Source organism: Rhinolophus sinicus, chromosome 1, assembly GCF_057876585.1.
Source record: "Rhinolophus sinicus isolate RSI-liver-muscle chromosome 1, RSI-T2T, whole genome shotgun sequence".
Taxonomy (NCBI): domain Eukaryota; kingdom Metazoa; phylum Chordata; class Mammalia; order Chiroptera; family Rhinolophidae; genus Rhinolophus; species Rhinolophus sinicus.
The window spans coordinates 205,296,639-205,319,296 of record NC_142501.1 but is presented as its reverse complement, the minus strand read 5'-3'; the positions used below and the strand labels follow the sequence as shown (position 1 = coordinate 205,319,296).

At 38.6% G+C, this 22,658-nt stretch overlaps 1 protein-coding gene across 12 annotated transcripts in view; it reads right to left on the bottom strand.

The window, feature by feature from the left end:
- LDB2 (LIM domain binding 2) overlaps nucleotides 1–22,658 on the bottom strand; it is a 353,147-nt gene that overhangs the window by 71,230 nt on the left and 259,259 nt on the right. For all 12 annotated transcript variants that reach the window (XM_088792752.1, XM_088792730.1, XM_088792760.1 and 9 more), the window contains 2 exons: nucleotides 7,471–7,643; nucleotides 181–303 (listed from right to left, as the gene is read on the bottom strand). In XM_088792752.1, the coding sequence (XP_088648878.1) occupies nucleotides 181–303; nucleotides 7,471–7,643 (296 nt within the window). The remainder of the gene's footprint in view (nucleotides 1–180; nucleotides 304–7,470; nucleotides 7,644–22,658) is intronic.

Genomic DNA, 22,658 nt, shown 5'->3' with positions numbered 1-22,658 from the left:
ACAAAGAAGGGGGAAAAGGGCCTGGATTAAAATGATTGAGGGAAAAAGGCAAAATTTAGAGTTAATTATGTAAAGTGTGGAGACTACTGGAGTTCTTTCAGAGAGAAACTGTACTTTTCCTCCTGGAATGAAATGACGGGATAATAGGAAAGAAAGTGAGATAGAAAAGGAATTACTTACATGCATGGCTAGAATGCTTCTTGGGACTAATTCTCTGTATTGTCTAATGGTAAAGTGCCATGTTTTTATTCTCATAAGATCATCAAAGGTGAACTCCAAGATCAGTCTGCCTTCTGTACACACCTAGAAGCAACAAAGAACACACTCATTTGTTATGCGCTTGGTGAACACAGCATGTTTTGTAATTCACACGTCAGCTACTCCCCCACTAGGCTTGGATGGCTGTGCATCTTGACAAAATGGGACACAAGTGGCTCATCCATGGCATACTGAGACAAGTACAAGCTCTAGACTGAGTAGGTTCAAAAGACAGCCAGCTGCTTACTAGCCACGAGCTACTAGTTATGAGTGAAACTCTGTGAGCCGCCATTTCTTCACTTGTAAATATGGACACAAAGCCCATCTTACAGTGATATTATGCTAAATACACCTGGCACACACTATGTAGCTTACAAAATGGTATCCTCTCACCAACTTTTTCCCCCCCACTTTCATCATCTTTCTACCATAGGAGCTTGAGCTCTTATTTAAATTTTGGTTAATCCTACTCTGGAATAAAGTACCTAACACAATTATTCATGCTGAAGTGTGAGATACTATAGTTATCCCACCAGAGGTTCTCATTTCCAAAGAGAAATTCCAGGGGGCAATGCTTAACCCAAGGCAGTGAGTGTCAGTTACTGACATGTGGAAAGCACAGGCATGTTTGGAGTATATGCCTTGAATCATATCATATCAGCAATGAAATTCTGCTTGCTTGAAGGGCCAGCTTTTGGGGAGAGGGCAATTTTATCTTTGTAAGAAAAACATATCATATATTATTAACTTAAAAAAAGAAATTTCGGAGGCTCTCTTCCTTGATAGAATGATCCATGATAGGGTAGCTTATTACCTTCTTTTGATATTCAGATCATTTGTAGCATGTAGTTCCTATTTTATTTACCTTCCTTTTCACTGTTAATGACTTTGAAATGGAGGAAAGTACTAGGCAATCGCACACCAGTGAGCCTATTTCAACTATAAGACAGGTTGAGGTGGTAGCACCTTAGTCCAGTTTCAATCATTATAACTCGTGATTCAGTCCATGCCGGCCTTGGAGAAGCAGCACAAAATAGTGGACAGAGGTTTCGGCATCAGAAAGTACTAGATTCGAATCCTCAGTCAACTTTTTACTCATTTTGGAACTGTGTGGAAAATGAAATAAATTCCCTAAGTTCCAGTTGCCTCATCTGTAAAATGAGGCTAATAATACCCTTAGGTAGGGCTGTTGGGAAAATACATTACAGGAAATGGTTTATGTAGATTGCCTAGTACTGCACCTGGCACGCAGTAGGTTGATAGTAAATGATAGCTCTAAAGATAAAAAAAATGCATCTGTACAACACAGAACCCTAGACCACTGGTGCTGAGACCCTGGGGTTCAGGGGAGGTATCTTGGGGCTTTGCTGGGAAGAGCTTGGCCTCCATCTGGACTCTGAGATCCCCTCTCATTTTCTAGATTCAACCAGAACAGCTTCAGTTTTATCTGTTTTAACATATTGGGCTTCTGACCAAGCTTTTTTGGAGAAAGGTTTCTTATGCTAAAAACAAACACACGAAACTTTGGAAATCACTGCACTACACAATATTTAATTGACGATGAACTCAACAGAGGATATGGTCATTTCTAAAACTACAATCTATGGAGATAATGAGCAATTCATATTAACCTTTTAAGAAATATTAATACTCATTTCCCTCTTTGGAAATTTAATAGCAAAGGCTACCATTTACTGAGTTCCAACTATGTCCTAGGCACTGGGTTAGGTGCTTTCTAGTCACTCTAATTTAAGATAGTATTTTCCTTAAGGAAGCCACAAATACCAGTACAGAAGAACTAGTAACATGTTGTGATAGGGTGTTACTTAAGAAAGATGCTATTGATGTCTGCCATTTTCATTTTATCAAAGGTCTCCAAAGCACTGTAAAATCATTATTGATAATCTGGATGAACCCCTCTAACTCAAATCCAATTAGCAGAATCTGTGGGTAATTTCGGGCATTTGGGCACCTGGCTCCCCAAACTCCTCAGCTGAGTGGCCTTCAGAGACTCATTTATGAACTTAGCCATGAAGTTGAGCACACTGAAATGGGGGAAGACTTTAGTGTCTCCAATACACTCCTCGAGAGCATCTCAGAATTGGAATTAATTTACCAAGGTTTTCAAAAGAGTTGCGTGGAGATTAGGCCACACAATTCCCCCTGGGGTGCTAGCATGATAGAAGCCACACGTAGTGAAGCCTTTCACAAAAGGGAGGTAACTACAGCCAGCCAGTGACAGTGACATGTCTTGACAATACAGGACAGGGATATTTGGATGCTATAATCCTTTTTTTTTTTTTTTTTTTTAAACAGAAAGGATTATTGGATGTTTAAACAAATATTAGCCCAGTTAAACGTCATGCTTTTATTTTTTTTATTATCTAATCTATTTGTTTTGTGTTTTATGAACCACAAACCCAGGGCAGATGGAGGTTCTGGTGTACTTTTACTGGCAAAGAATTTCATCATGGAGGAGGTCCTTCTGATGAATTACTCAATTGGAGCATCTGTAAGGTCAAGTCAAATTGTGTCCCTTTGTTTACTGTGAGGACCCTTCTTGCAGTCAAACTGTCACAGGGTGACGAAAGGGAAAACTGCAACAAGCCTTGGGGTCTTCCTTTCTCAGCCCAAACCAAGGAATCAGCTTTATCCAGGGCATGTCATATGCAAGAGCACAATCCTTAGCATTAAATCTGAGTTGACTGTGTTGGGTGTTCTCTTTAAAAAAAAAAAAAAAAAATTAAATGACTCCTCAAATGAAAGGATAGAAGAGAATTTGGTCACTGTTGGTTTTCCTCAAGTAATTAGACCCACAGCCTCCTCCGAAGCCCCATGAAGCCTCTCCGCCCCCGCCCCCATCTTGGAAGTTAAAGGAAATTGAAGCTTTGTGATTTATTTTATATGTAACTATCAGCAGATAGAATAGAGGCACTTAAGAAATGTGTATATATATATATATATATATATATATATATATATATATATATATATATATATTTACTTGGTTTGGAAATGGTAAAATGTGGGCATAGCTTATAAAGAGGAATTAATTTTTTTTCTTTTCAGAAAAATTCTGCACATTCCTCTTCGTCGATACAATTAATGTAGCTTTTATCTATAAAGTTGCCCCCCCCCTTTTTAAAGCTGCTTTTCACTTGGAATCCAAAATCAAAAGGGTCTCCAATTAAGAAAACATTTTCTGTTGTGCTGAATTCATGTTACCGTACTGTGAGCTCTGACATTTTGTTTCTGTGGTAACCAAAATCAGCTGATTAGTTGGCATGGCAACAGAAAAGATGTAATCCCAGCAGACACACTCTAATCAATGCCCCCAGCACAGATGGTCTCCGGAGGATCAACAAGAAAGAGGCTGGCAGGCATTCAGCAGATCACGTGCTAGCTTGAGACTAGGCCAGGGACAAGAGAACTCAAAAAGACATTTCTCAAACTAACCGGTAGCTTTTTAACCCTTTTCTTTCTTTGACTAATTGTGAAGAAATATTGACCATGTAGTTACATGGCTAATACGGTTCTCATATAGCTTTTATGAAATAAAATCTGCTTTTTAGGTGAGAGTGTTCATTTAATTGTCTTCGTCTTTATACCTGGAACAGTATGCACAGAATAATGCTATTATTATTATTATATTATTATATTTATTTTAGTTACTATACTACTAGCTTATTATAAAAGGATACAATTCAGCAACAGCCAGATGGAAGGGATGCATAGAGCAAACTATGTGGGGAGAAGTAAGAAGCTTCCATGCCCTCTCTGAGCACATCACTCTCCCCAAATCTCTACGGGTTCACCAACCAGAAAGCATGGAATTGTGCTTTTAGATTAACGGTTGCATAAGACTCATTGTATTTTACTTACAGATACTGTATGTGTAAATATATGTATATATATGTGTGTGTGTATATATATACATATATATGTATATACATATGTAATATGCTCATTGATATTATAATGATTTGGTTACAGTCAAGGTAAGAATTTAAATGTTGAAATCCCGGAGTATAACGTGGTATATAGGCTAAGGTAGAATGACAAAATTGTCAAAGACATGAATGAGTATTCATATAGAAAGCTCACGGGTGCACTTCTATGGCACTTCTATGGTGGTAAGTCACTTCATAATAAATAATGGAGACCAGAAAAAAAATAAGCCTACATTTATAGAACTGATAAAGGTGTCCATTAATGGCTATAATTATTGTTCTAGTTTGTCAAACCTAAGAGTAACCCGACACGTACCCCAGAGAGGGCTCCTCTCAGCATCGGCCAGTATTTGCACCCTCAAATACAACTCAAGGGTCTTTGATTCTGAAAACCTTGGTGATTGCTTCTCTGATTATTAAGCCCTAGTTTTCGATTTGATTTGAAATTGAATACAGAAAAGAAAGGCTTCATAATGTGTGTTTTAAAACTCTAATTACATATTTATCCATAATCTATAATGTTCCTAGGATCAGGAAATTGCAAAATGTGCACTATACTCTGAGGAATATTAAATATTACTGTTGATTAGGACTGCAGCTGATTTTTGATTCACCAGTTGACCAAATTTTCATAAAAGCAACTCAGAAGCACTGGGTCAAACGTTATTTGGGGAATTAGAGTTTATTGATAGTCTAAATTAGAACAATGCGATACTGTTTCCACATAATGTGCTAAGTAATGCCATGTACTAATAGCAGGCTCCCCTTTAAAAAGAAAACATCGGCTTCCAGACTATTTTTCTTTGTGATACAGAAAATTATCAGTCCACTGTTTTATACTAAATAGCCACATTATTTTCTTACACGAAGATGAGTAATTTTTAATTAATATAAGTACAAAAGAAAAATTGGAAAGATTCTTTGGGTTGTATAATAATCACTAAGGAGCAAAAAAAAAAAAGAAAAAATCGTTTCAAATTTTCTAAAAATAAATGTGCATAATTAGCATCTGGACTAAGTCCACACAGCCAAGCTACACTTCCCAGAAAGCAATATTTTTCATCACAGTATGGGAATATTCATTAGAAGAGCTGGCAAATTGTATTGCCATGGAGGACAGTCAGATGGGTGATCTAAATAACTGAAGCTTCAGGATGACAGAGCTGAGTTCAAGAGAATATGCAGGTCTCCTGGAGAGTGCCTGGGACGCCCGAACAAACCACTCAGCCATCTGGAAGGGGAGCATTCCCAATGAGGAAGAATGCAATAGAGAAAACCCTAGTTTTTTCATGTGAATAAAAAAACCCAATTTATCAGTTCATCGGAAGAGTGGGATTCTTTTTGATTTACACAACCAGTCCTGAAGAGACAGCACTATATCCTCAGAGCAACTGACCAGTGTCGTTTATGGAAAAGTTTTGGCCTGAGAAGATAATGAGGAAATACATAAAAGGATGGCTGTAAGATGCGTTTTTATTTTCAATGGCCACAGGCTTTGGAAGTAGCTACTTCATTATGGCAAAGTATTATTTAATTACCATGGATTTCTTTTCCCTTAAAGCATAGGAATTTGTGTGGTAATGAATTACCTAAAAGTAACACTAAGCCTTGACACACAAACAAACCGCTACTACCACCACCACCAACAACAACAAAATGAAGCAGCAGAGAAAAGACTTTCTCTGCAGTGCTCAGATTTGTATCTCTAGAAATGGATTGTGTATCCATCTGATATACAAGATTATGTAAATGTTTTGCATCTCCAAATGAAGTGTGACATGGACAGATTAAACTGTCATGCAAGTGACCGTTCCTTTCCACACAGCAAAACTCTCTTCCCAGCACAGACTTCTGCATACAGTGGGGATGCTCTTTGCCTCTGAATGACAACCTTCCTCTCAACTGTTAAAAAGCAACAAAGAGAAAGTCCAACTCCTACCCCACATTTAAAATGTCTACTGACAAAGTCAAGATACCATAAAAGCAGTGGCATTTGATGATTCGTTTTTGCATTATATAACCATTTCCTTTGCCTTTGGTTTTATGTATCATTGTGGGCACCGGAGAGATTAATCTGTACCAACAAGATCAAAGAATACTTTAAATAATAAACATTTTCTACTTGTTCTTTGAGAAATATTGTGCACATTTTCAGTTTTATAAATTGGGTTTTTGTACTTCACCCTGATAATTCAACTTGTCTTAACTATAAAGAGAGGGTTGTCATTTGTGTTTCCAACTAAAAGAGATAGCTGCTATCATTAATATTACAAATTAACTTCACATTGAGTCTTAGTCAAAATTCATTGAACTAGTGTTCATTAAAATAAGCTTCCGTTTGCCAGATTCTATGACTAAATATTTGGTGTTATTAGCTTTTCTACTTGGGAGAAGATATAAGGGATTTTCTGTAGTGTTCCAGAAAGGTCTTTGCCTAAAGGGAGTCCTCCATGTCAATTATCCATGCATGGGAAGGACATGGGTGCAGAATGGGTGGAAGGGAGTTGATTCTCTATCTCTTCCCTTTTTTCATTTCAAATCCTTCACAGTGCCTTGAATTCTGCCTGAAAGATTAATCTGATCCTTATTCTCCCCTCCCCTGTGTTTCTTATTCTCTCTTTCACAACCAAATTCTGGCTTACTTGCTGAGTGACTAATCACAGAACTTCTTAGAATTTGGGGGAAACGACCTTTAAACTCCAAATTCCCTAATTTCATTTACATTTTGTATGTTCCTTAAAGCTTACGGTGAGCTGACTTTTGGTTGGTTGGATTTTACCTCTGCCCTGTTTGTTCACATTGAATTTAGCTTTAAAAAGTATTTAATTGTAGTAACATATATAATTTCTTTAGTATCGAATGGTATTATGATGATGATTGAGATTCAAGATGGTCCTTGGATAAACCAGAGTGTATGTCTCAATCTGACGATTAACGATGGGAGAATATTTTTAGCTGTAAAAGACTTTTTGTACAAAAACCAAAGTTCTCATGTAGCAACCTGAGTTTAACAGGCAGCCAAACCTCTCTTCCTCTTAGTTTTGAGGCTCTCTCGTGCTTGACTGTACTCCATATAACATGCACATAACTTAGAACAGCGTTCACCAAGAGTCTTGCCGTGTGACGAGCAAAAAAAGATTATCTCACAACCCTGAAAATGTTTAAGATGTGAGAAATCAGCTCCAAGTTCGAGAAGAAAGTTCTTAATGATTATCCTTCCATACACAGAGAAGAACAAGCCACGTTACACATCACCCCATACCTTGGTAAACATGGGCTTCCCGTGTTGGGTGACCATTGCACACTGGTCACAGTCCACCGTTATGGATGAGTTGTGGTACGACTCTTTCGAGTGTTTGAGAATGTAATACAGGTCAGTCACCCCTCCTTCAAATACAGTGCTAAAGTAACGGGGGATGAGGGTCCTGCCGATAGCTGGGAGAGAAACACAGAGAAACAAAAATTAATAACAATACCCAGCTGGTCCAACACACCCCACACCATTGCCGGACACTCAACCAGATACAAATCATCTCAAGAAACGAGACCAGGAGGCAAATTTCTCTTTACAAACAGCCATGACCCTTCTGGATTATAGTTAATAAAATAAAATACCCAACTATTCAGAAAAAGGTTGTACAGTCATCTCTCCCGATTTTGTGTCCATTGAAAGTCAATAATGAAAGATCTAGTATTTTCAAAAGAATGGAGACAAACACATTGCCCACTTTGGACCTCATGTACGTTCTCTAAGTGAACATATTTTCAAAAAATAAAACACATCCAACCTACTTGGTTGGATTTTTCAATGGATTGTTTACAGGTCAGTTATCTAATCATGTTTTACTAGCTGTGGTAGTCATAATAATACAAATTTCGATAATATAATGCTCTGTAGTGTGTGAAGTATTTTGGTATTCTTTCATTGAATCTTCAGAACAACTGTAAGAGGGTAGGGAACTGAGATCCATAAAGATTATTATGGGGGAAAAAAGAGGAAGGTTATTGGGAATGTTTCAAAGTCACATAAATTGTGAGTAGATAACTGGGGTCTCTAACTCCAAATCTGCAAACACCCAAACACTAACTCTTTCCAACACTATGTCTCAAACTGCTTCAATGAATGAAAACCTTTGAAAAATGAACCTTATCTGCGTATAAAAAGAGATCCATGCCTATGTAAATGTAAATACTGATGATTCTGTCTGCTTCTGGACTTGGATTGGATATCTTTGCAGAATAAAAGGTCCATTTTAAGAGAACTTCATACCTCCCACTTAGTCTAAATTGGTCTCCTTCATTCCGTGTGTTCTGGCCTGCCCCATTTTAGTTTGAGTGATTGGTAAGTAGCTGGGTCTTTCTGATATATGACGCTTAGAAACAGCTAACAAGCCCTTGCTTTAGCAGAGATTTTAAATCCTCTTACACTGAAAATCCCAACTCATAATATTAGGAATTTTGCCTGTGTGCAGATTTTGAGGCAAAGTACTAAAGCACTATCAAGAGATCTGAGGTTTTTTAATAAATCTCTTACAGTCACTATATAATACCTCCTGAAAGACAAAAATGATATTTAAAACAAATACATTAGCAAAGAGAACTTTAGTAGGAAAGATCATGCAGTCTTCATTTGAATGTCTTAAAACATTTAATTTCATTTTAAAAGAATCCATGTTAATTTATTTCGAATAGACCTATATCTTTTTTGTACATGGATTTGGGAAAATAAATTAACTATAAAAAGAATACACTGCCAAACTGTTTTCTGAAACAATCTCCAAAGAATCCCAATGTGAATGATTGGTCTTTGAATAATTTATATAGTTGTTATTGCTTTATATTTACTGTAGTAAAAATCAATCAACAAGTGTGTTATAAATATTCCAAGATCTCTGGCAATTCCATCTTAAATTATCCTTATACACACATTTCCTAAATCCTGCCTAATCTCTTATAGTGCATACTCAGTCACTAAATAAAAAATTCAAATAAGAGTAAATTGAGTTCACCATATCCTTAAATGTATGCATGGTTGATGTCATAAAGAAAACTTTGTTAATGTGAAAAACCTTACTGTACTTTGCTAAACAGATAAAATTAATTTAATGTATTTCAAATATTCAAACTTGAAACTACCTACCATAAAACAGCTCTAATAATATGACATATGGGGATCAGAACTGTGGAGAGTAAATACAAACCATAAAAATGTGGATGTAGGGTGCAAATATTTCACCATGATATCCAAGGAACTGTCATATGAAAAAGGTCACTGCAAATAAACACCACTGGATTAGCCACATTACACTCTATTCCTCATGAATCCTGTAATCTAATTCCTTTGTAGTAGTGTTTGCTATATATTATCATCATTTTCATTCATAGTATAAGAAAAATTGAATGGGAAAAAAGTTTGCGATTCCGTATCTTTAAACCTAAATTTTTAATTGCCTCTGCAACTACAGAAAGTGTACAAACTATATGGTAAATGTACTTTGAGGGAAATGCAACTTTGCTTCATTGAGTACTTTCTAGCATGCTAGGATATGGATGTTATGATACCTGAGGTTTGCTTTCAACCCTTTTCCTTGGTGGGACTGCCCCTACCCTTCCCCATGGTCCTGTCTTGGACCATCACCCACAAAGCTCCACTCTCCGCTGTGGGACACCGCTATTGTGCTGGCCTCAGTGAAGCATGATGGCCATCACGTCCCAGTGTATGCAGTGTCCTCTCCTCGAATATGGGCTGGGCCCAGTGATCTTCTTGAATCAGTAGAATGTGGCACAAGTGAGCCTGTGTCAGTTTTGGGCTAAACCTTAAGAAGGACTAGAAGTTTCTACTTTGTGCTTGTGGGGGAGTCATTTGCTAAATACAAAGTCCAACTATTCTAAGAAGGCCGTAGTGCGAGAAGCCAACCTAGCCATGGGAAGCAGTCCCATGAAGAAGAACTGCATCTTCCAGCCAACAACTCCAGCTAAGCTTCCAACCAACAGCCAGCACCAACATATGTGAGTGAGGCCATCTTGGAAGTGAATCCTTGAGCTCCAACTGCACTGCCTCAAGCTGATGTCACATGGAGCAGAGACGAGTTCTCTCCCATATGCTTTGCTCAAATTCCAGAACTATGAGTAAATAAAAGAAATGTTTGTATTTTAAGCCAACACACTTTGGAGCATTTTTAATGTAGCAATGAATAATCATAGTACCATTTCAAACCCCTAGGCTACAAACATGGGCAAATTAGTATTCTTTCCTGAAAGAAAGAGGGCACTTTTGTCACTAAAAACATGTGAATCGTAGAAATACAGAAGCTTGCATACAGAGGAAAGCAGATCAGAGAGACAGAGAGTCTTTGCAGACTGATTGGAGCCTTCATCTCCAGCCCTCAGACGTCCCACATATGTGAGAGGTGTCTATCCCACCTCTTTTTATAAATTTTTAATTTTTTAAAATTTTTGTTTGAGTGAATTGGTATTAGCTTTCTGTTATTTGCAAACAGAGGGATCCTGATTAATGCGGTCCTGTTCCAGTGTGGAATGGAGTAGCAAACACAGATATAAAATAAGGAGGAAGTGATGAGAATGAGAATCTGCCAAAGATATCTGAGCTTCTCTTTGTGCAACATACTGCACCAGACGCTGAAAGGGATAAAAAGGTGTGTCAGAGACTGTATTCGTTTTCTACTGTCACTGTAACAAACTATCACAAACTTAGTGGCTTAAACTCTATTTATCTTATTATCCATAGTTCTGACAACCTGACACGGATCTTGCTGGGCTAAAATCAAGCTGTCAGTAGGGCTACATTCCTTTCTAGAGGCTCTAGAGGAGAATCCGTTTTCTTGCTTTTTCTAGCATCTAGAGGCTGCCGTCGTTCTTCACCTGTGGCCCCTTCGTCCATTTTCAAAATCAGCAGTGGTGATGGAATCCTCATTGGGTACCACTCGCACTTCTTCTGCCTTCTCTTCCATTTTTAAGACCCCTTGTGACTGCACTGGACCCACCCAAATAATCCAGTATAATCACCTATCTCAAGATCCTTAACTTAATCAGATCTGCAAAGTTTCTTTGTGGATTTGTAAAGTAACATATCCACAGGTATCAGCAATTAGGACTGGACATCTCTGGGGGGCCACTCTTTTGCTGTCCACATAGAATATCTTTGCCAAAGAGCTTCAAGGGAGAATAGTTAAAAATATAACACACACACACACACACACACACACACACACACACACTATACACATAATGTACAGTGAATGTAGTCGGACAGATAACTGGAAAAAACACACATGTGCTTGAGGAAATCATCCTACAGCTCATTGATTTTTTCTGTAAACATTCACTGAACCCAGAGTAGGTGCAAAGCTCCTTGGTAGGTGCTAGAAACACAGAGATAGATTTTTGCCCCTGCCTTTTAAACACATTTCTAACATGAGAGTTAACAAGTATCTAAGTATCTATAACACAATGTGATAATAAAGTTAAAAAAAATGAACTTGGGATTTTGAACTCTTTGCCCGCTTCTTCTAAATCCCGAGTTCAATGTACAATTGTATTATTTTTGAAGCACTGAGAAGATTAAACTGTCCTTTTAATTCAGTAAATCGTGCAACCACCCTGCACAGCCTAATATAAATGACTTTAAATCAGTGAACATTTCAGATTTAGCTTCAGTGATCTCCTAACTCATCCGCTACACAAAATCTGAATTCATTTACATTTGATACTGTCACATTCATATGTTAGACTTACACTTTGCATTTAGACTTTAATTCTTGGAATTAAAAGTAATTTAAATATCGCTATACATAAATCTACATTGTGCTTCCATGAAAAGAATTACATCTTTCAAATATTTTTGAAGAGAGAGTAAGACTATAGTAGATTATAAAAGAGATTCCATTGTTCTAACTCATTTAGGTCAAAGTTCCAAAAGCTGGGAAGGGGAAGTATGGCAAGCAAGAGAGCCCAGGAAGGTTTTCTGTGATGCTCGGTGAGTGGACTATGGTATCTATTATTTATCTATGTATTTCTGAAAGAGAAAAGAAAATCGCAGATTAAATTATTCAGGAGCCTGAAATGTATATAAAGAATGTGTAAATGATAGTCTACCTTGTAGGTAAACATTAATCCAGAAGAAGCTAAAATTTTATTCATAGCTAATTTGGATGTTGAGCTCTGAATTCTGGTTCCTTGGGAAGTTTTTCATTGCTCTGTTTTGTTCCCAACCACTGACCCCCACCCCCCAGAAGTTCTTACTTTTGGAGTAGGTAAACTGACGGTACTGTGGGGGCAGTATCTAGCTTCCATCTTTTCTTATAGGTGTTACTTGTAATGTTAGGATATGTACAGGATCCTTACAGGTATTAGCCGATTTTTTTCCCCATTTAGAAAACAAATGGTATACATTGGGAACTCTTAGTCACTGAGAAGATATAAATTATTATGCATCTGCTTTTTAGAGCACTTCATTTCATTTCACTTCTATGCATCTCTACATCATTATGAAATGCTTTTCTTAAATGCTTAAGAGTGTTTATAGGTAATTCACATGAAAGAAATTTCAAGTAGAAAATAATCATATGGGGAAATGTTCAAACTAGTAATCAAAGCATAAATTAAAATAATCATAAAAAGATTAAAACATAAACTTGGTGAAGTTGTGGTGAAACAGGCATACTCAAATCCTTCCACGGAAATCAATGTAGCAATTACTCCTTATCTTGAGAATCTGCAAATCTGATAGTTTATTAGGTGTGACTCTAATCTCTTTGTAAATACTCTTGCTGAACTGTAATTCTAATGTGCAGATTTTAAAGTTCTTCAAGTCCTTTAAAAAACATTGTCTAATGCTAAGACCTTTGACTTGGGATCGTGATACACTATTCTAAACTGCTGTACTTTCTATCTTTCAGAGACAGTTCACTTCAAAAATACAAAAGAGGTTGAGAACCCTGATTAAAATGTGGAATAACAGGAAGGTTTCTAACTAAGTTTATTAGTATCTCTTATTACTTGACAATTATTTAACTGATGATTTTCCTCCTCACTGAAACACACTTCTGTTTTTAATTTGGTGAAGGTAATTATAATAAAATTGATTACTATGACAAAAACAAACACTTTGTAAAACACGATAATAGATAAATTGGTTGTCTGAATCTAAGTCATTTTATGTAGTTGTTCTCAAGCTATAGGACCTCAGAAATCCAAAAGGAAATTTTGCCACTGAGGAACTTAATAAACACAAAGATTCATAAAGATTCATTAAATTTTAGACTTATCTGTATTCAGAAATCAATGAATGTATTATGCTAATATGTAAATGGAGATGCTCTTTGCAGTGAAATAAACACTACTGATGATTTCATTTATGGTAAATAATTATCATAATTAGCCAAAACAATGGAAATAAAACATACTCGAACTTTGATGGGGGTGATATAGCTCAAGGCAGATTTGTCTTGTTGAAGGGAAAGCAAGTCAAACCAACTTTACTTTCATAAATTCACCTCATTTTTATTCTAACCTACCATTTCTTCTTTTCTCAACCAAAACATTGGACTGAAATATCCTCTCGGATGACCTCTTTTGCTATTTCAAAGATTCATTCATTGCTATATGCCTACTAAGTACCTACTATTGGCACTGTTCCAGGTGCTGGAGATAAAGAACAGACAAGTGGGGAGACTGAAAATCAACTTGGTGGCAAGAGAAGGCAGGCTAGTTCAGACTCCCCAGGCTGGAGACTGGAGTGAGGCAGTGATGATGGAGCTGATTTCTGACTGAACGGGGCCCTGTGAAGATCTGGGAGTGGAGAGGTCCAGGCCCAGAAACCACCAACGGCAAAGGCTCTAAGACAGGAACGACTTTGAATTGAACGAGTTTGGTGTGTCCCAGTATGAGAAAGACAGCAATGTGGCAAGAGCAGAGTTACAGAGCGAGATGATAGATGAGCTCAGGAAAAGAGGCGGAGCCAGAGTATGTAGCACTTTCTAGGCCATGACAAAGGGCCTACATTTGATTTAGTGCAATGAGATGGCATCGGAAGGTTTGAGCCAATCATATATTCTGATGAACCTAGTCTAGTCTTCTTTAATAGTATATTATGCATCTGTGAACAGGGTCCCAAAACTCTACAAAATTGTCCGATCCTCCCAGAAATCTACTAGATATTTTTTCTTTCATTTTCTACCCACCAAATTTTTAGTAACTTGACTAAGACTTCAGCCACATACCTTGCACGAGGTGCTGGAGAAACAACTATGACCAAGGTAGACCCCATCCTGCTTTTAGGGAGCTTCTGATCAAGCTATTCTTAAAGCTATTAATTCATTAATTAAGGACAAGAGAGATGTGTGCCATCGCTCCATCTGTTTCTCCACTGCTTGACACAGTAAGGACCCAATACATATTGGATAAATGAGTCCATGCAATCTATGAATGGATTTCTAGTTCCAAGTTGTAGGAACTTATGTGTAAGCCTGGCTCATTTCATCTCATTCAACCAGTGCTTTGGCATATTTAGATAATTTTGGATCTCGATTCTGTCAGTCCTACCACAGGCTATTTTCATGATGGGCAAAATTTCTTTTCCCCTTTTCCAAGATACTGACAATAATATTATGCAGGGGAGGTCCACAATCATGGCTGGACTCTTACTCTGAATCAACACCCTTGGGTATGAAACTGAAATCCTTTACGGACTTCTAGCATAAGTCCATGCTCTAGTTACTGATGCCTCATCAACATGGCACAGGGTCAATGGGAAAGAGTAAGGAGTTAGAGAAAGATCTAAGTGAAAGGATGAATAGACATCAATCAGGCACAGAGGACCAGGGGGAAAAGAGTGGTCCAGGCTGAGGGAACAAACAGCATGTGTTAGGGAGTATGGTGCATTTCTCATGACATGGGCTGCTATCTTGACCAGATCTTATATATTTGTACCTTAGAGGGTCTTGTCTGGATGAACTACCGTATTACGTAGAGCTCTCTCGCTGTCTTTATGACAGTGCAATATTTTTTAGTTATCCAAACCTTATAATGTAGTTCACATCTGGTAGATTTATCTCTGCCTTCTGTATTATCTTTATTTCTACTACTATACTTATTTTTCAAGATGAACCTTAAGATAATATTTTCAAATTCCAAAAAAAAGAAAAAAATTGGTAAGAGGTTGATTTAAATTAAATTTAATTTACTAAGAAAGAGTTGATATTTTTAAGATGCTCAATCTTCCCGTTCAAAAACATGAAACGTCTGTCCATTTATTTAAGTCTTTACTTCTACCTCAAAAGGATTCTGCAGATTTTTTATATAGATACCTAACATTTCTGGTGAAGACAATTCTTGAATATTTCAGTTATGCTTAATATGTTTTAAAATTATATTTCTATTTGGAACCCACTTAATTAATGTTTTATAAATTTTAATAGTTTTTTAGAAAATATAGAAAAGTTTTCTAGATGAAGAAATCTATCACTCCCAAATACTGATTTTTTTTTTTTTACTTCTTTCCAATATATTTATAGCATTAATTTCTCACCTTTTTGCAATGTTTAGACTAGAACTTCCAGGGGAGAAAAAAGATTAAATGATGTGGGAAGTTATAGACTTTCTTTTCCTGATATTATTTTAGAAAATGCCTCCAAGATTAAGGAAGTACTACATGTTGATTTGACATCATATAACTTATCATGGATGGAATGAAAAGCAAATAATTTTTAATCTGTTTTTTTATGATTTTTTCTTTTTTATCCTGATGGATGTTTAATTTGATCAAATGCCTTTTCAATAACTATTAATTGTCCAATTTTCTTTAGAAAGCTATCTCTTAATATATTTTCAATTACCGAACAATTTTTGTATTCGGTATGAACATTACTTTCTTTTGTGCACACATACACACGCATTTTTGTATAAAATTTTTCATAAATTCAACTTATGAATTCATTAATTCCTTTAACAACATCGTGAAACCAGCGCTCTATATGAGGCTCTATCTTAAGTAGTAAATTAGAATGACAGAGCCAGAGAAGACCCAAGTTGAGTCCAGTGATACCTATAGTGGTTTCTAATCCCAATGGGTTTCTGAAGATCCCAAGATGCACCCCTAGCTAGCTCTGCATTTAAAAAAATTTTGTTAAAAAAACAACACATTTCTAGCAAGATTTGAGTAGGAATGATCTCAACTCATGGTAATACTGATTAGCTCTTTGATTAGTGATTATGAATAGCACTTAACATAGGTGGAAAAAACATAACACAAAATACTAATAATTATTTAATAAATGTAATTAAGTAATCCATGATTATATGCCACACTCTCATTTTATAGAAGAATCTGATGGCCAGAGAAATAAAACTGCATAGCTACCTGGAGCCATAGCGGAATAAAGTAGACCACTTTTTGTTTTAAATCAACCAATATTGGTTGATTTCTATGCTCAAATTTAATTTTTATTAGTTTTTAAATTACATAAGCAATACGTGTGCAAAAAATTAATGCATTACTGTCACAGAGACTCACTAATTGTTCACTAGATCTGATTTCTTTTCCTACTCATGGAACTGGATTTCATCTCCTAAACTCCTTTCATTTGGGTGCTACCATGTAATGGAGTTGTAATCACTGCTGAATGGACATTTCTTTGGTTTTTACTTGTTCAACCAAGTAGACACCAAGACGAAAAATCCAACTTTCAGACATAGAATGATGAGTAAAATCATTCTATGTGTATCTGGCATGTTTTTTCTGACCTCTGACAGCCAGATACTGAAGACCCAGCAGGGGACTCCATAGGCGTCTCCTCCTCCAATGAAAGGAAGACGAAGAAATGGGAGGAGCCTGGGTTCCTGAATTACCACCGGGAAGATAGGTGCCACATATTGGGAAACCCCTTTGGACTTTGGAGCAAAATACACCTTTCTATTGTGTTAAGCCACTTAAACATTGAGGTTTATTTATTTAAGCAGCGAGGGTTAACTAATACAATTAATTACTAAGAAGTCTAATGTTCCCCTGACCACTCCGTACCCACCAATGGCAGAGCCTTCACTCTTCTTTAGGACACCTTTGTTATCAGTATGCTATGTAGACTTTTAGATTTTTAAATTAAACATTTATCTCCATATACATATCTCCATAGAAAATACTTATTATTTTCTGTGAGTGCCTTTTGTTTCGTTTTACATAAAAATTATCGTATGAACTGTATCTATATGGAACTTGTCTTTTTTCATTCAGGAATATATTTTTGAGCTCTAAGGCTAATTCACTTCTTTGAATTGCTGCACCATATTCCAGAATATGGCTGTTTCACTCATTATTTAGACATTCCCATGTTGAGGGACATATAGATTGTTTTCAATATTTTCCAACAGGATAGTCACTGAAAAAGGAAAAAAAATGTGTTTTATTTAACTAGGTACCAGTAATCGCCCTTTAAAGTGTGTGACCAATTTACTCTCTCATCAGCCCCGATAGCACCGTGTTTCCCCCAAAATAAGACAGGGTCTTATATTAATTTTTGCTCCAAAAGACTCATTAGGACTTATGTTCAGGGGATGTCATCCTGAAAAACCATGCTAGGGCTTATTTTCCAGTTAAGTCTTATTTTTGGGGAAACACGGTATATTTTACCTACAACTTCACCAGCACTGAATACTGTCAAGTCCTACATTTTCTATCATTTAGATCATATAGTTGGTCCCTCCGAAAGTGTAGCCCTCAGGTATTCAGAGCTTTACCTACATGGAGATAATAAAGTGAAGTAATTAATCACAGACACCCTGCTCATGTGATTATTACTCCAAGTGAATCATCCACATTTGACATTTTCAGATGGTTTAAAGTTTTCTGAAATTTTTTACCCAAAACCCATTCACTTGACTAAAGAAAAAAAAGAAACTGTTCCACACTAGAAAAGTGAGAAAATTCTATTCCTTGATTTGTTAATGGTGCCAAACTTCAAGAACTCTGATGAAATTATTTCAATATGATTTATTGGGCCTTCTTAAACTCAAAGCCAGGGGAACACCACAAGCCATTCAATTGTGTGTTTTAATATGAGCACAATTCAACTGGGTTAGAGAAACGTTGCCAGAGAAACAGAAATACGTGTGTGATTTCAAACTTAATGGAAACCAGGACTCAGCACCATAGCATTGCCAACAGTGGTGTAGAGATGGTTTGCTCTTTGTAGAGAGAGGCAGACTTGGGGAAATGGGCCTGCCCCCAGGGCTGGGCATTATACAACAACTCCCCTCTCAGGTGTTAAGTGGTCACTAAAATAGAAGCTAATAAAACATGACCCTTCAGATAGGACTTTGAAGTCAAAGGAAAGGTTTGCAGAATTAAAATAATAAACTGGCTGTCCCCACAACTCTCTGTCAATTCCATCTCAACCTCCCCCACTTTCTCAGTATTCCCTGCACTGCGACCTTCAAAACCTTTGCTCACACAGCAACCTTTGCCTGGGGTGTCCTAGTCCCACCTCTTTTGTTTCATCCCAAGTCTCACGCATCCTCAGATCTCAGCTGCAGCATCGTCCCCAATAGCTGAGCAGCATGCTTTGTCTTTGAGTTCTCCACTTCTCTCCTCTGCACTCAAAGTGATTATAAACTTGGGTGCTGCACTGCAAGTTCCAGATCCGTGTACTGGTTGTGCCACTGACTCGCTTTGTGACCTGGATTAATGCTCTTTCAACCCCAGTTTCTTCATCTGTCGAACGGGCATGGAATAGTCACTCATTTAATGGGCAGTTATGCGTATTAATAAAATCACGCAGGCAAAGTACGTACACAGAGCTTGATGCTGCTAAGACTTAATTCGTGTCATTACTCCCATAACACTCTGCATATGCACCAACTACGCCGCATACCCCACTGTACTGTAATCGCCAATTTTATTGTCTTCCCTTCAGTGACTGTAGTTCCCTGAAGGCAGAGAACATTTCTCGATGATTTCAGTATCACAGCGCATTCGTGATGTAAATAGCTACTTAAGAGATGTTTGGCAAATGGATGAACGTGGACTTGGCATGTCTATTTAGACAGCCTGCCAACCTCAAACTGGTTATGCATGCATGTGGGTTTCTAATGGAGAGACGCAGAGGTAAAGACACTTTTACAGTTCAGGGCTGGGGAACCAAAACCACAAGAAGAAGAAAACACGGTTTTAGGGGCCCCATACCTGGAATTTTCCTATCTGAATGCTCTAGTTCAGATAATTTAGGATTACAGACTGACCATTTTGAAAGTTTTGTCCTGGGATTAAAGTTCATTTTGAGTTTTCCAAATAAAAGAAACATCTCATCTGAAAGTACTTAATTTGAAGGGGCTTCTCCCTTATTGTATCTGTGTGCACAATTCATAAACATCCAAACTCCATAAACAAAAGCATGCTTCTTAAGAAAGAAAGATTCCATTTGCATGCCAAGTCAGCATTCCAGAGGCACTTTACAAGGAAGTAGAAATCCTTGGAAATGAGAACTAGTAAAAGAGGGTCAGCTTCACATTCCACAGTAGTCCCCTGGGGGTTGTGCTTCTGACCCTGAGACTGTCTACAAGAAAAGGAGCAAGGGTTCTGACAGTGAATTAAATGGTGCATAGGCTTTCTCACAGCAGGACTTAATCAACCAACTGCACCCACACGAGTTTGATACAAATGTGTGGGCACTAGTTGTTGGTCTGTGACATTTTATGTGCAGATTTTTAGAAAATCCCAAGAGTTTAGGCAAGGGGAGGCAGCCTCTGGGTATTCTGTGGCTTCTGGAAAGAGTCTGACTTGCGTGAGCCTTGATAGCTGGACCAGTGCTTGCACACACTTTTTAACATCCCTCATGGGTTGAACAGCATAAACACTCCCTCACTTTTCACCACTACCTGATAGCCCCTTCTCCGGAGCTGCCCCATCTCTTTTCAGTGAGGGGACTGTGACTCCATTCCCCAAGATGAAATGACATTTCCGGCCTCTGTCTGCACTTGACTGCCACCAGGAGGAGAGGTGACGCTCTTATTGGGAGACGAGGAGCAACAGACATCTACTGGACCATATGAACTGGGAGCAAGTTCACTGCATCTGTATGGACATGGCTGTGGCCTCCCTCTGGCTCCCTTCTTTCTCCTCTGTCACTATGAAGAACTGATAAGAAGGTCCAGGGATCCTCCTGTCCTGGCTCCTCCCAGGCCCCAGCAGGCTTCACCTCTTCCCAGGACGGGGCCGTGTGTTCAAGAGCATGGACCTGGGAGCCACCCTGCCTGGGCTTGAATCCTAGCTCTGTCCCATAGCAGCTGTGTGACCTTGGGCAAGTTACTTAATCATTCTGGCCTCAGGTTTTCCATCTGTCAAATGAGGATGAAAACAATGCTAGCCTCATAGGGAGGTTGTACAGAGTGCCTAAAATCATCCATGAAATGCTCTAAGCTCCGGGTAAACTTTATCCTTGCACCCTAATTCAGTTCTCTTCACAAAATTCATCACTACTCATATTATATAATATTTATATATTTTATCTGCTCTCCCACAAGAATACAAGCTCCGAGAATGGAGGAACTATTCCCGGTTATATTCTCAGAACCAAGGGCAACGTAGAGCATGCAGTAGGTACTCAATAAATGTTTGCAGAAGGGCTGGTTTGCATTGGTGCATATTAATACACTGATAATTGTTATTTTATTATTTTATCATTATTATTATTAGCATGACATAATGAGTAAATAGTATAGAAAATACCTGGGTATTGAGCATGTGTTCAATACATAGTGAATAAAGCAAGGAAGGAAGGAAGGAAAGAAGGAAAACAAAAAAAGAAGAAAGGGAGAGAAGGAGGGAAGGAGGGAGAGAAGAAGGAAGGAAGGAAGGAAGGAAAGAAAAAAGGGAGGGAGGAAGGAGGGAGGGGCAGAGGGAGGAAGGAAGGAAGGAAGGACGATGGAGGACAAATGGAAGGAAGGAAAGAAGGATAGGCATATTCCCAAACAGAGGTGCTGGGAGGAGAATCAACTTAATGTTTGGGGAGGCAGTGACGGGAAAGGGTGGTCAGTGTTAGGAGAGTAAGAAGATGGGCCAGGACACCATAAATCTTTGGCCAAACACCTCTCAGTGAATGAAGCTTGTAGGTCAGCGAGACAAGGCCACCAGGGGAAATCTTATTTGGTGGGAATGATTCGGTGCCGCACTGCAACTGTGTGACTGCCGCACTGGAGCTGTGGGACTGTCGCACTGCAGCTGTGGGACTGTCGCACTGCAGCTGTGTGACTGTCTCACTGGAGCTGTGGGACTGCTGCTGTGTGACTGTCTCACTGGAGCTGTGTGACTGCAGCTGTGTGACTGTCTCACTGGAGCTGTGTGACTGCAGCTGTGTGACTGCCGCACTGGAGCTGTGGGACTGTCGCACTGCAGCTGTGGGACTGTCGCACTGCAGCTGTGTGACTGTCTCACTGGAGCTGTGGGACTGCTGCTGTGTGACTGTCTCACTGGAGCTGTGTGACTGCAGCTGTGTGACTGCCGCACTGCAGCTGTGGGACTGCCCCACTGCAGCTGTGGGACTGCCGCACTGCAGCTGTGGGACTGCTGCATTGGGGATCTGCCGCATCTTCTGCTCCAGAGATGGCGCCTTTTGCTATTTCCCAGGACTACAGAATCAGAGATGGCAGACCTCGGCTGCCTGCTCAGGTAAAAGGTCCCCAGTCTTTCCTCTAAGGTGAGCTGGTGCTGCTGTTCTTCCTCTTACTCGCCAGGTGGTTAGAAAAGACTCGGTCTGGGGTAGTATAAGAAACACAGGCTGTGGAATCAGGTAACAGGGCGCAATCCCACTCTGCCACGGTTTACGATAGTGCACAAGAACAGATCCACTTGTTCTTTTCATCTGCAACCACCCTACCTCCATTCAATACACGTTACTATATACCTAGGTGGCTGGTCATGTGCTAGCTACATGGGGATGATGTTACTTTCTTTCCAGATGACCTGGAGGATTAACTGAAGTAGGAAAAGTACACTGAGTGTCTAGCCAGGCTCTCAGGACACAACAACAGTGCTCCATCGACTCGACCAGCTAGGGATGCAGAGCTGGGGCTTTGCATACAGCAGGTACTCAATAACTGCTTGCTGAAGGTGAGAACAAAGGCAGAAATGTAGACACCACATCAAGGAGCATACAAACCTTGTCTATATCCTACCGTCTACACAGAAAAACAAGGTAATTCGAAGCACTTTCATAAAGGAACTTGCAAGATGGCTGCCTTAGAGCATTCAGAGAAAGCACTGCATGTCCTCACACCACGCTTTCTCCCTTTCTAGCAGACCCGGGACTCACTTCATCGACCAGTCTGCAGTTCCCAACCTGTCCAAGATTCCAAGGATTAAAAACAGCAGGGCAGGGTAATCTAGGTACATTTCTCCTGCCTCTCCGTTATTACTTTCTCCAATCTTTGAAAAGTCTATGT